The sequence below is a fragment of the Peromyscus leucopus genome, chromosome 4, assembly GCF_004664715.2.
Source record: "Peromyscus leucopus breed LL Stock chromosome 4, UCI_PerLeu_2.1, whole genome shotgun sequence".
NCBI classification, from domain to species: domain Eukaryota; kingdom Metazoa; phylum Chordata; class Mammalia; order Rodentia; family Cricetidae; genus Peromyscus; species Peromyscus leucopus.
This window is the reverse complement of record NC_051066.1, coordinates 148,722,727-148,735,718: the sequence shown is the minus strand read 5'-3', so window position 1 is coordinate 148,735,718 and position 12,992 is coordinate 148,722,727. Positions and strand designations below refer to the sequence as shown.

Here is a 12,992-nt window from a genome sequence, read left to right as displayed (position 1 = left end):
GAGAAATGGAGCTTAATGTCTGGTTTATTTAACACATGATACCAAAAACATTTCAGCATGCAACAGATACGTTCATTGCTAGGAGCCTTGCTCCTAAAGGGTCCAGTGACCTGGGACAGATAGGCGCAATGACTAAATTCTGACCACCTGTTTCTAACAAGTGGTCCCAGATAGCCTGGGCCGTTTTTATTTATATGGTTTACATGAACAGTTTTACAATCAGATCTGTTCCCTTCAGTTTCTAATAATAATTACAACAGTTGCCGGTTTGTCCCCTCACCTCGTTCTCCTCCTGTCCCCCAACTTTCCCACCGGTCACCGTTACCTGCTTGATTCATAGCTTTAATATCAGAAGCATGAGCAATATTGCAGGCAACAAGGACGTTTTCTAACTAGGCACACCCACAGGTAGAACAGTGTGCCCAGGTGGCAGCATGTGCAGTTACGGCATCATGCCACACGAAGGAGAGTTTTGCCTCTAGTGGTTAAGGTTTACCTCCAGTCAAATCTAAGTTCTCACAATTAACTCATCAGCCAAGGCTGAATCAGTTCATTCTTCATTCGGTACTACTCTATCTATGGAGGCTATACCAGGTTTCCTCCTCTCATCCTGTGAACTGCACGACTTAAAGCTTACTCTTCTGGCACTGCCTATCTCTTGTTCTCGTGTCCCCTTCCTCCGCTTCCTACGGTGTTGGCACAGCTGTTAGAAAGGAGGGCACTGTGGAGTCCTCTGATTCGGCTCCGTGCCCTCTTCCTAGACTGTTCCCACTAACTCTTGATATCGCCTGTCTGTTTGCATTTCTCCTAGACTCTTGTGGTCAGAAGCATTCTCTCCAGGACAGTTAGGCAAATGTGTAACGTCATGAACTACTGTGACTCTTTCAGGCTGGTCACAAAAGTGCCATGGAAAGGCAACATCCTGTTCTTGAGAATCCTGAGTTTATGGCCACACCTGAAACATCAAAGGCTTTAGGAGCTGAATCAGGTCCATTGTGTATTTTTAACAACATCCCCTCTAGCTCACCCCGAGGAGAGTCATCAGAGGGATGTTTTCCCTATATAAAAGCTACTTCATCCCCAGCTCTAAAAAAGTGAGACTTAGAGGCAGCCAGCAGTATGGTTTGTATAAGGAGAGCAAGGACAGCGGATAGCACACATGCTCCTGGGGTCGTGCCTGAATTATGCAGTGAACTATCCTTCGGCTTGCCAAAAACGGGTTAAATTCTCCTGGGCCTGGCCTCCAGGAGAGCCTGTTTGTGCTGTTCTCAGGCCTTGTCTCCCGAAGAAGCCACGTGGCTCCTGGCAGTCCATGAGGCATCGGCGACATGTGCCAGCCTTCTCTCTTCACACCAAGGCTTCCAGGTCTAGTGTGTTGTAAACACTGCATACCATAGTTTAGACCTGGCCAGTGTTCACAACCATGTGAGCCTAGGGTCATCAACTTGTATTGCATAGGTCCCAGAAGCCTGGCCTAGAGTCAGAGCAGATGGGGGGGGGGGTCGAGTTAGGGGAGCTTTGCAGAGTTAGTGCTAGGGCAGGGTTGTGTAGAAGTTGTGGGAGACTGGGAAATCGGCTCTGACTGCCCCCACCTGTCAAGGGTTCTTGGGTGGAGGAGGGAGGAATGAGGAAATATTAGGTAGGAAGATAGAAAGAGATGATAAGAAAGACAGAGACACAGGATAGCTTCAGGAGGGCCCTGGGTCCATTCCCAGCCGCCCAGAGCTTTATTCAAAAGGGCTTTTTATAACATGCCAAGGGGAGAGGCAAAAGACCTCCCCCTTGCTAGATCAAAACACACCCTACAGCCAAGTGTAGACCCTTCTAAATACCTGGTAAACACACTCCTGGCCAAATCATCCCATTGTGTAGCCCTGCTGGGCAGATTCTCTGACCTTGAGTAAGGTCTCACTAGGAAGTCCCCGTGAGCCACCACAGGAAGTTCCATGCTGCTGTGGTGCTCGGTGCTGTGCTGGTGGCCCTAAGCTATGGAGAATCTGTCAAGCACTTAGAGGGTGGCTGCTGTGACTCGGCCACAATCACAAATACCCACAAGTGACTAGCGGCTGCTACACTGTACAGAGAGGTTCTAGAGTCAGGGCTGCTGAGTAAGACCTGAAGGACACAGGACCTGGCAGAAGCTGGACAAGAACCCAGAGTGACAGGATTCAGGATGTGGGACAGGGGTATTGGTTGAGAAGTCCAGGGAGCAAGGAGGAAAAGCAGGGTGTTGTGGGGGTAAGGACCGGGGCTGAGGGACCCATGTGCAACCCCCAAGCTGATTAGCCAAGACAGGCCGGGAGAAAAGACGGCTGGGAGGTGAGAGAAGGCGAGGAGAGCATCAGGTCAGAGGAAGCTGGTGAGCCACCAGTGGGCAATAGAGCGGATAGCTAAAGGGTGGGCAGGGCCATGGTTTGGGGGATACAGGACCTACATGGGGTGTAGAGTAGAGAAAGGAGTGGGAGGATGGCATGAGGTTGGATGGGAAAATCAAGTGGCTTTCCTTATAGGTGGCTCCGTATCGTTTAAAGTGATTTGTTGTAAAGCTGTCTACCAGCGGCCCTTTTCCATGCCCTCACTGTTGCCCTGGCTTTAGGCCTGTGAGGGGAAGCCTGGGTGGATCTAGGTCTGGTGGCCCGTCCTCACCTTGATGGTGTGCTCCCCACCTCTGGTGTCTGAGGTTGAGCCTTCACCCTCATTCCGCCTCCCCTGCCCGAGAATGGAGAGGAAGGCCTGCCTGCAGGAATCAGGCTCGGTCCAGCCCCTCCCACTCCAGCCCTCAAGAGCGCGCAGGCTCTGGCAGGGAGGCAGTCATCCTGTCCAGTGTGCTTGTCCCCGACCCCAGCAGGGATGTGGCTCCTTAGGAAAAAGACAGTCCTGGAGCCCTGCATCTGCCTTTGCTTTTTCTAGCATGTGATCCGAGGGAATCGTCCAATCAAAACGGAGATGGCCCATCAGCTGTATGTCCTTCAAGTCCTGACCTTTAACCTCCTGGAAGAAAGGATGATGACGAAGATGGACCCCAATGACCAGGCAGGTGCTGGGCCGCCTGCTGTAAAGTGTGCTGTTTCCGCACGGCCGTGCTCATTCCACCCTCCGTGTGGGCAGCGCTGTGCGGAGGGTCTGTGTCAGCCCCGTCAAAGCTGGTGTGGGCTGCACCTCTGAGGACTTGGGACAGACAGAGCCCTCTCTGTCCTTCTGTCCTATTGCCGGTCTCCCCAAGAGACTGACTTGGGAGCACATGCCCTGCTGTTCTTCTCTTCCTCGCTCCCTTCGGCTAGCAATTGACCTGCCTGCTGTGTTGTGCCTTCCAGGCTCAGAGAGACATTATATTTGAACTGAGGAGGATTGCATTTGACGCAGAGTCTGACCCTAGCAGTGTCCCTGGGAGTGGGACTGAAAAGCGCAAGGCCATGTATACCAAGGACTATAAAATGCTGGGGTTTACTGTAAGTACCCAGAGCGCGCCTCCCAGACAGGAAGTCAGGGGGCCTACTGCCAGCCCTGGCAGCCCGCCCCCCATGATCCCCATAGTGGTGGCCCTGGAGGAGCAGACAGAAAGAGGGGAGGGCCTGTGTGTTCAGTTTGCCTTGGCCATGGGCATTCAGTGGGCATACATCATCTGGGCATGCAAACCGGATCCATTAGTTCCAGGCCCAGGAAGCCAGCCTCAGAGAGGAGAGGGGACCACGTGCCTGGAGTAGGCCTAGCTCTCGTGCTCTGTGCTCACCTTAGTGGTGTGCCTCCTCACCTCAGCTTCCACCGCCTCCCCTGTCCTGCAGTGGGGAGGAAGGGATGGTACCCAGGGCCTGTGTGAATCAGATCACCAGCACAGCTTACTCTTCACCAAGCTAGAGTGACTGTTTTCTAGTTAACACCACTCATCTGGGAGTGAGGTTGCTTTAGCTCTATGTGTGCTTACTCAGTGCTGGCCTGCCCGCTGCTGGGGCACGTGACCAGGCAGCCTTAGTCTGTGCCCCAGGAGCTGGACACTCCAGGGTGGAGCCGAGAGAAAGGGAGGGCAGGGTGTGTGTGTGTGTGTGTGTGTGTGTGTGTGTGTGCCCGCCCCCAGGCCGTTCCGCACGTTCCATCTTCCCACCTGGTCTCCTGCTTTCTCCAGAACCATATCAACCCAGCCTTGGACTTCACCCAGACTCCTCCTGGAATGCTGGCTTTGGACAACATGCTGTATCTGGCTAAAGTCCACCAGGACACCTACATCCGGGTAAAGGCAGGGGCTGCCTGGCAGTCGCGGTGCCCACCCATGCTTCTCTCCCCAACCGCCTCCTCCTTCTCTGCTTACAGATTGTGCTGGAGAACAGCAGCCGGGAGGACAAGCACGAGTGTCCTTTCGGCCGCAGTGCCATCGAGCTCACCAAGATGCTCTGTGAGATCCTGCAGGTCGGGGAGCTCCGTAAGTCTGCACCTCCCCTGCCCTGCAGGCCGCTCTGCAGCCAGAGATGGTGGACCGCAGCAGGCTGTCGGGCCTGGAGGGCCTTAGGCAGGGGTCCCTTGTTCTTAACTACTCCATGAGCTTACCTGTTCATGGTGATCATGGCTGCCACTTTGCCTGAGCTAGTGATCTGAGGTAATCTGAGGGGTCTCTGACCCCCCCCCCCAGTACTGTGTGTAAGGGCTAGCTGAGCTTGTAACAGGGTAGAGAGGGACCAAGGGGGAAAACCCCTGGGGAGAGCTAAGGCCCTTCCTGCTCCCTGCCGGCTGTAGTCTGTGGTCTGTTTTCCTTGTCCTCAGGACTTGAGTGCAGAGAATCTAGGTGTCTGCCCCTGTGTGCCTGAGGGCAGAGCTGTCACGCTTTGCGGTTTTTCTCCACAGCAAATGAAGGACGCAATGACTACCATCCGATGTTCTTCACCCATGACCGCGCCTTTGAAGAGCTCTTTGGAATCTGCATCCAGCTGCTGAACAAGACCTGGAAGGAGATGAGGGCGACAGCTGAGGACTTCAACAAGGTCAGTGCTGCCGGCCACTCAGGCTGGCGGAAGAAGATCAGCACACAGCAGCCCCTGACAGCCGGCCAGAGCCTGGGGAATCCCTGAGCTGGAAAACCAGCTTGGTCGGTAGCGCTGAGTCACCAGGTCCTGGGGAGCCTGGGCCTCGGCTGCTGTGACTCCCTTTGTAACCTTGAGCGGGCATCTTCCTCATGGGGCCCAAGACCTTCATTTGCCTGAGGAAGCTAACACCTGCCGCTGCCCTCCACAGGGGTTGGGAGAGCTGTGCCTGTCACGGCTACAGTATGGTAGATGAGTTCCGTGAACAACCAGTGTCCGCGAGGCAGGAAGGCTGGCATGCTGTGAACACCATGGTCCTTGTCAGGCCTCAGTGCTCTGAGTGCCCCAGTGTGGAGCACTGTGCTAGGCCCTCACAGGCCAACAGTCCAGGAGCCCAGTGTTTTGAGGCTGACCATCTCATTGTGGAAATTTTAGAAGGGAGCTGGCGTGGTGGTGCATGCCTGTGAGGTTGGTGGGTCATGCATTCTAGGTCAGCCTGGTTTGCAGAGCAAGACCCTATCTCAAGAAAATAAAACAAAAAAATACAATCTTAGAAAGTGTAGAGAAGAAAGAGGTGTCTATAAGACTCTGTGTGTGTGTGTGTGTGTGTGTGTGTGTGTGTGCGCGTGCGCGTGCGTGCGCTCATTACTCCTGAGGATTTTCGTTCCTCACTAGGGTCATGCTGCTATACAATGGGAGGGCAAGCATCCTGCTTTCTTCTCTAACAGTTCTTCTAGGGAAACGGGCGCATTGTAACACCCCTATCTGCTGGGCACTGGGCCTGCCTTCCATGTAGCACCTCCTGTTTCATGGCAGTGTACAGCAGGATGCCTTCCTCTCTGCACAGACAAGGGGATGGAGGCATGAGCATGTTTAATCTTGCTGAAAGAATAGGTTTAAGAGCGTTCAAGAGTTGAGATCAGGTCAGGTGGTGGTGGCGGCGGCGAATGCCTTTAATCCCAGCACTCAGGAGGCAGAGGCAGATTCATCTCTGTGAGTTCCAGGAAGGCCAGGGCTATACAGAGAAACCCTGTCTCAACGAAACCAAAAAATAAAATAAAGAATGAGGTCAGAACCTATTTCCTACCACCATGTCTACTTGAAGTGTGTGAAAAACGAAGCTCCTGTCATCAGTCAGTCACGTGACCTGAGTCACCACCTGAGAAGGTGTCCATTAGGAATCAGGACTCGACACTGGGTGAGGGAGAGCCTTGGACTCTGGTGGGCCTGTCCGTTTTCAGAGTGGCCTGTGGCTACCTTCTTTGCCCAGGTTATGCAAGTCGTCCGAGAACAGATCACCCGGGCTCTGCCCTCTAAGCCCAACTCTTTGGACCAGTTCAAGAGCAAGCTTCGCAGCCTGAGCTACTCGGAGATCCTGCGGTTGCGCCAGTCGGAGAGGATGAGCCAGGACGACTTCCAGTCCCCGCCGATCGTGTGAGTGTCAGCCGGGAGAGCCCGTGAGGGAGGCAGCCTGCCGCCGGCCCCGAGAGCACCGCCATCCCGTGCGCTCTGCTGACTTGGGTGTCTGTGCCACAGGGAACTTCGGGAGAAAATCCAGCCCGAGATCCTGGAGCTGATCAAGCAGCAGCGCCTGAACCGGCTGTGTGAGGGCAGCAGCTTCCGAAAGATCGGGAACCGGCGGCGGCAAGGTAAGGGGGCCGCGGGGCCCCGGGAGCCTGCCTGAGGTGCGTGCCGGGCCGGCTCTGCAGGGGTCCCTATGCCCAGCACTGCCCGAGCCTCACCGTTTGCCGCCCTTGTGTTCCAGAGCGGTTCTGGCATTGCCGCTTGGCACTGAACCACAAGGTCCTGCATTATGGTGACTTGGATGACAACCCTCAAGGGGAGGTGACGTTTGAGTCCCTGCAGGAGAAAAGTAGGTGGATGTCTCTGTTGGTGTGTCGTGACACCCGAACTCGATGGTCCCCTGAGAGCTAGTCCTGCTTCTCAAACCCAGTGTGTGGTCTCAGGCATGCTAAAGATCCTCTCCCCGGCCCACTTAGGGTTGGGAGAGCAACTGAGATCCCTCCCACATGTGGCTGTGTGCAGGTCATGAAGAGCAGGACAGGCCTCCATTGAAAGGCAGTGGGCACAGAGGCTCTAAAGCTGCGGAGTCTCAATGAAGACCCTGGCTTGGCCCCTCGTTAGTTGCTAATGCTAGGTGTTGCGAGTTAATCCGCACTTCTGTACTGTACAGTGGGATTAATGCAGACTTCTGCCCCCGGGGGACTGTGTGAGACGTGCGTGCATTTCCACGGGGCACTGTCTAGCAGGTGGCGGCCTCACTGTTAGCCGCAGTGCCCTTTGCTTTGGGCTCTGCCACCGTCACTGTTGTTAAGAGGAGTGGAGGGGTGCCCAAGGCTCCACTTGACGGAGGTGAGCCAAGCAGCACCTGTGAGCTTTGACACCGCCAGGTCTACAGGGAGAGACCGAAGGGTAGGGCACGTTCACACATGCACACCTCCCTGGGCTGGGAGGACCCCTGGGCCTGGGAGCTACTGCATCCTGGCACCTGCCCGGGCCTTCCCTTCCAGCACTGAGGCCAGTGCTGAACCAGTTTGCAGCATCAGCTTCCAGATGTTAATTCCCATCCTTTGTCAGTTCCTGTTGCAGATATTAAGGCCATTGTCACTGGGAAAGACTGTCCCCACATGAAAGAGAAGAGTGCCCTGAAACAGAACAAGGTGAGTGAGGAGGCTCTCCTGAGCCCTTGCACCTGACCTGCCCATGATCTCTGCAGACACAGGTTCAAAGTGCATGCAACTCTCTTCCCACTGTAGATTATTCCTATACACTCCATATCAAGGGCTTTGAATACTATAAAAATAAATAGATCTCAAGGCACAGCCTCAGCCACCCTGGCAAATTCTGCCACCCACTTCTCCTTCTGACTCTGGAAGACCCCAAGTGATATACCACTTCATTCCTGAGTACCTACTGTGTGCTCTAAAGGACACAACTGCAGTCACATATCACACCTAGCAGAAGGTAAAAAGCAATTACTTAATATCAAGTATTCCATTCGCCTTCAAGTGCCCAGCCGCTGTCCTGGGACTGTCATGTGTACACACACACACACACACACACACACACACACACACACACACACACACACACACACGCACACACGCATTGTGCCCAGTTTTAAATCAGTTCTGGTGGGTCTGCCTGCTGCGGTGTGCGCATCTCTAAGTCCTTCATTCATGCATTCCCTCCCTCTTCTTCCCATCTTTGTAGTTCATTAGTTTAATAGACCGTGTTGCTTATGTGGTCATTTCCCAAAGTCCGGGTTTTGCTGACTGTCTCTGTGCTTTGCTTCTGTCCCCGATCTGTAAATTGGCACAGGGACCTAGAGGTTTGATTTGGTTCAGGTTTGACTTTGCCCTGGCATGGTCATATCCTAGATGGCAGTGGGGCCTGTCGGGAGGCCCATAATGTCTGGGTGGCGCTCTGTCATGTCAGCAGACTGTCGCTGCTCTGCAGCCAAGGTTTGCAAACTGGGGTATCCGTTTACTAACGAGCTGAATGGCTTCTCAGTGAAGAAACCTGCCTTTCTCTGCTGTGGGCTTCCCCGTGGTATGGAAAAGGCTGACGACCTGACTCTGCTTTCATATAACCTGCTTTTAAAGCAGTGACTTGTTTCCTGGTACCACACAGTGATGACCAATTTTTATGTCTCCATTTTATGTTTTTAGTGTTCTTGTGAGCTCAGGGGTTTAACCGGTCACATGTGACTCTTCGTACGGCGTGATGATGCTCTTGATGCTCAGACTGTCTCGGCTCGTCAGTAATTTGTTTTTGTTGGGATGTTTAACTCTCAGGACTTTTTTGTGCAGAGTCCAGCACCACAGAAAGAGGAAGCCAGTCATCTTGGGAGATGAGATAAAAACATAGGGTGGTCTACGGTCCTGGCATTCAGGGTTCTGAATATTAAAAGTACCTTGCTGCAATTGGGTTTTATTTGTTTGCTTGCTTTTTTGAGGAGGGTGGGTCTCCCCATGTAGCCCAGATTCACCTCAAATCCTCAACTTTCCACCTGCTGGGATCGAGGGAGGTGCCACCACACTGAGTTCCAGATTTAAAAAACTACCGCCACCTCTTAGGTGTGACTGTACCAAGGGTGGGTGAGTTAAGGTCAGTTAACTCATATCTAGGTGCATACCTAGGGACCTCAGTGACATAACTGGTCATTGCTCCTGGTCACTCAAACTCTTTCTCTGTAGGAGGTGTTGGAATTGGCTTTCTCCATCCTATATGATCCTGATGAGACACTGAATTTCATCGCTCCTAATAAGTATGAGGTAAGCATTGTGCCACACTGCCTTGAACAGCAGTGCCCTAATTGTGGCTCTGCAGTCAGAGAAGAGGTGTGGCCAGCACAGCACTGTCCCCCTGAAAGCAGGTGTTCACAATGGACCCCCAAGTCTGTGGGCCTTCTACCACTGGGTTGGACTCACCACTTCACTTTTTTTTTGTAATATGTAGACCAGGCTGGCCTTGAACTCACAGAGGTCCTTCTCCCTCTGCCTCTGGAGGGCTAGATTAAAGGCGAGCCTTTACCTTACTCCTGAGGAGTAGCTGGCAGTTATTAGACGGTTAGGCCTGGTATGGGGATGGTTTTCCTCTTTGTAATCTTGCAGTCACGTCTTCCCAGGCCAGTTGAGTCCCCGTTCCATGGAGCGGATGCAATCAGGCTGTGGAGCTAGGTGGATCTGCTCCCCCTAACAAGGGACCCCCAGGTCACCTGTAGCCCGGGAAGACGTTAGTGCCCAACTCAGTGAACTGATTGTTAACTGAGGGCCTGTCGTTGAGCACTTGGGGTCAGCTTCGGGAGGAGCAGGTGCTGGGCCCAGCAGGGCTTTGTTGGGATGACAGGCGGGTGAGCAAGGCCCAAAGGGAACAGCATTAGACTCCAGAGCACAGCTGTGCTGTACCATTGCATTCTGGGAGCTGCGGCTTGATGGTTGTTGTTTGTTTATCTGAGACAGGGTCTCAGATAGCCTGGAGCTGGCCTCAGACTTCCTGTGTAGCTGAGGCTAGCCTTGAACCCCTGATCCTCCTGCTTTCATCTCCCAAGTGCTTGGATGTTATAAGCATGCCCCACCATGAAAGCGGTATCAATTTCTCTTGTACTTTCCTTTAAAAAAATTATTTTAACATAATTGACTTTTTTAAAAAAAACGAAATAGCACTCCTGAGTCCCTGTCTGCTTCCTCCTCTTTTCATTGAGTGTGTTTCCTGCTCCCATTTCTTGTCACTGCCAGGACTAGTTCCCATCTTCTCCTGTTCCTTAATTGCACTGTAAATTCCATTTTATGTTGTTTTTTGAAGTTTTCACATAAATCCCCCGAGAATTCTATGGTGGATAGTGACAGTCCCCAGCCGTCCTTGCTCTTGTCTCCTGTGAGCTTTGCATATTCTGAATGGTACCCAGCAGCACCTGCCCTGAGTCCCCCTGCACCCCTTGGGGCCACTGTGTGACATTTGCAACTTGCCCACAGTACTGCATCTGGATAGACGGACTCAGCGCCCTCCTGGGGAAGGACATGTCCAGTGAGCTGACCAAGAGCGACCTGGACACGCTGCTGAGCATGGAGATGAAGCTGCGGCTTCTGGACTTGGAGAACATCCAGATCCCTGAGGCACCGCCACCCGTCCCCAAGGAGCCCAGCAGCTATGACTTCGTCTATCACTACGGATGAGCGAGACGGGACTGGGGCCCAGGAGAGACACTGGCAGCCTGTGCCTTGCTTCTACTTGTACAGACTCTGTGGTGATCGTGGTGACGACTCCTCAGACCCAATGGACCAGAGCTTCTCTGGGTCCCCATTCACTAGGAGTCATGACGGCAGGGCATGCCGCCCTCCTCAGCACCACAGAGCCTGGGGTCGGGCCTGGAGGAGTGAACTCAAGATGCTCTCGCCTCCCACCTCCCACCCTGAGTCTGCGTCTGGAACTGGACTTACTGATGGCCATCCCTTCCCGAGCCTATTCTCTGGTTTTCTGGAGAACCCACTGGGCTGGAGCAGATGCTGGACAGACTGCCCATGGGACTGGAGTCCTGGGAAGCACGAGAGCCTCGGAGTGACTGTCTTCAGGTGGCTTGGGCAGGGACAGGCCGAGTGCTTTTGCGTAATAGGTCTCTGAGGGCTCGTTCCAGCCTCATCCTGTGCCAAGATGCTGCTGCCTCGGGTTGGCCCTTACTTCTCTGTCTCTAGAGGTATCCATCTCTCTCTCCCACGTAGCAATCAGGACAGGTAGCAAGCTCTTCCCCAAGCACTGGGTCTCATCCTGGCCAGGCAGAGGCCTCCAGCCTGAGTCCTGCTCTCTTAGGCTCCAGGAACACTGCAGGGAAAGTCAGGTCGAGGCCCCCAGCTCTCCTCCATGTCCATCTTTTCCTTGCTGAGGAAGACTGCTCCCATGCCCTTAGTGACAAGCCCTTCTGTTTGCTTCCCTCTGGCTCCCGGCTCGGGGCAGGTCGCCTTCCCCGTCTTTCCTTCCTGGCACTGTGGTTTCTGCCATTAGCCATGATTTCAAGAAGCGGCTAGGGCCACAGCTGTGCCATGGGCCTTCTCTGGTGCTGTGGCACTTGAAGCACACACAGCCTCTCTCCCTGGACGCATGTTAACATGGTGGTATTCAGTACTGGTAGCCTGGCATGGTGGTACTACCCAATGAAGAGTGTACTATATATTTTCTTTACTATAGGCCATACTTATACAGACGTGTATATATATTTATATAAGATCATCCTATCCTAGGGTAGAATGTTTAAGGGAAGATAAAATTGAGAGTAAAAATGCAATGCTCTCAGTCATGAGCTACGACTGTAACCAGAGAGCAGCCAGGAGCTTCCTGTCAGTGACCATGTTTTCAATAAATACTCTTTCATGTAGACTGCTTCCTATAAACACCTGTTCCTCTGCACTTGCTCCCTGCCCCAAGGGTAGGGAGTCACCTGACACCTTCATTCCATTGTGCCTGGGAGCTTCTGGAGGGCTCCCAGCCACCTTCCGGAGCCCTTCCCCTCCCCTCCTCATCTATCCCGCTGTGTCATGCACAGACTACTCACACCTGCTGGCGAAGGATGCTCACAGATTGTGGTACCAGGACAGCGTGTTTCCTGCTCAGCCCTGCTGGGTACAACGTGGAAAGGCATACTGTACACCCCCAAGATCCCCTCCTCCCTCTTTTCCCTGCCAGGGACACAGCCAGGGAACAGCCCGAGTACTTGTGCCTTTCAAAGAAGACATGTTCTGCACCCGGTGTGCTGCATGTACTCGGTGCCCAGCCTTCCAGCTGGTGTTTGAAGCTGTTGCTCCCATCAGCAGCCTCGGTAGCCGGGAGGCTTGAATGAGGGCAGTGATGAAAATAGATACTTCCTCTTGCCACTGTCGGAAGAGGGTGAGGACAGGCGCTTTCAGAAGGCATAGAAAGTGCATGCAACACAGGCCTTGAGGGCTGAATGAAGCCAAGACCTTGGGCTGCGATGGGTACCATTGTAGGTCTTAGGAAGCATTGAATGAACTAATACTTGCAGGATGCCAGCTGGCAGCGGCCTACAGCAGCACTGTGCACAAAGCACAGCTTACACTCTGGCCTTGAGCCTTCTGCTAGGAACCAGGAGCCCAGCCAAGTCATATGCAAGGATCCCTGTTTGCAGCCAGTCCTAGTACAGAGCCCAGAAGAGCAAAAGCAGAGACCTGGGCCAGCTCGGGTCTGCAGCCCCAGCTTGCATGGCTTAGAGGTTCTCTTGCCCACATGCCCTGCATCTAAAATGAATTGAATCTGGTTGTGCTGGATTGGCGTTCTGAAATCACTGCAACCCGCTTTCCTGGGCTCCCAGTAGGACCACACCCCTTCCTTCTGGGTTCCATTTCCTCTGGGATGATTTTCACCTACTCAACCTATTGAATAATTCTCACAAGTGTATAGGTATATGTAATTTCTCAAGTGTTCATTATTACTTTGACCAGACTTCCTACA

General features: G+C 53.3%; 1 protein-coding gene across 3 annotated transcripts in view; it reads left to right on the top strand.

Annotated features, from left to right (window-relative positions):
- Positions 1-11,901, top strand: part of Elmo2 (engulfment and cell motility 2) — a 39,268-nt gene extending 27,367 nt beyond the window's left edge. For 2 of the 3 annotated variants that reach the window (XM_028868490.2, XM_037205545.1), the window contains 11 exons: positions 2,911-3,033; positions 3,315-3,449; positions 4,121-4,225; positions 4,306-4,414; positions 4,834-4,970; positions 6,280-6,443; positions 6,546-6,658; positions 6,775-6,882; positions 7,608-7,690; positions 9,230-9,307; positions 10,508-11,901. In XM_028868490.2, the coding sequence (XP_028724323.1) occupies positions 2,911-3,033; positions 3,315-3,449; positions 4,121-4,225; positions 4,306-4,414; positions 4,834-4,970; positions 6,280-6,443; positions 6,546-6,658; positions 6,775-6,882; positions 7,608-7,690; positions 9,230-9,307; positions 10,508-10,708 (1,356 nt within the window). In that variant the 3' untranslated portion in view covers positions 10,709-11,901. The other variant, XM_037205544.1, reaches the window with a different exon arrangement.
- Positions 11,902-12,992: the final 1,091 nt, after the last annotated feature.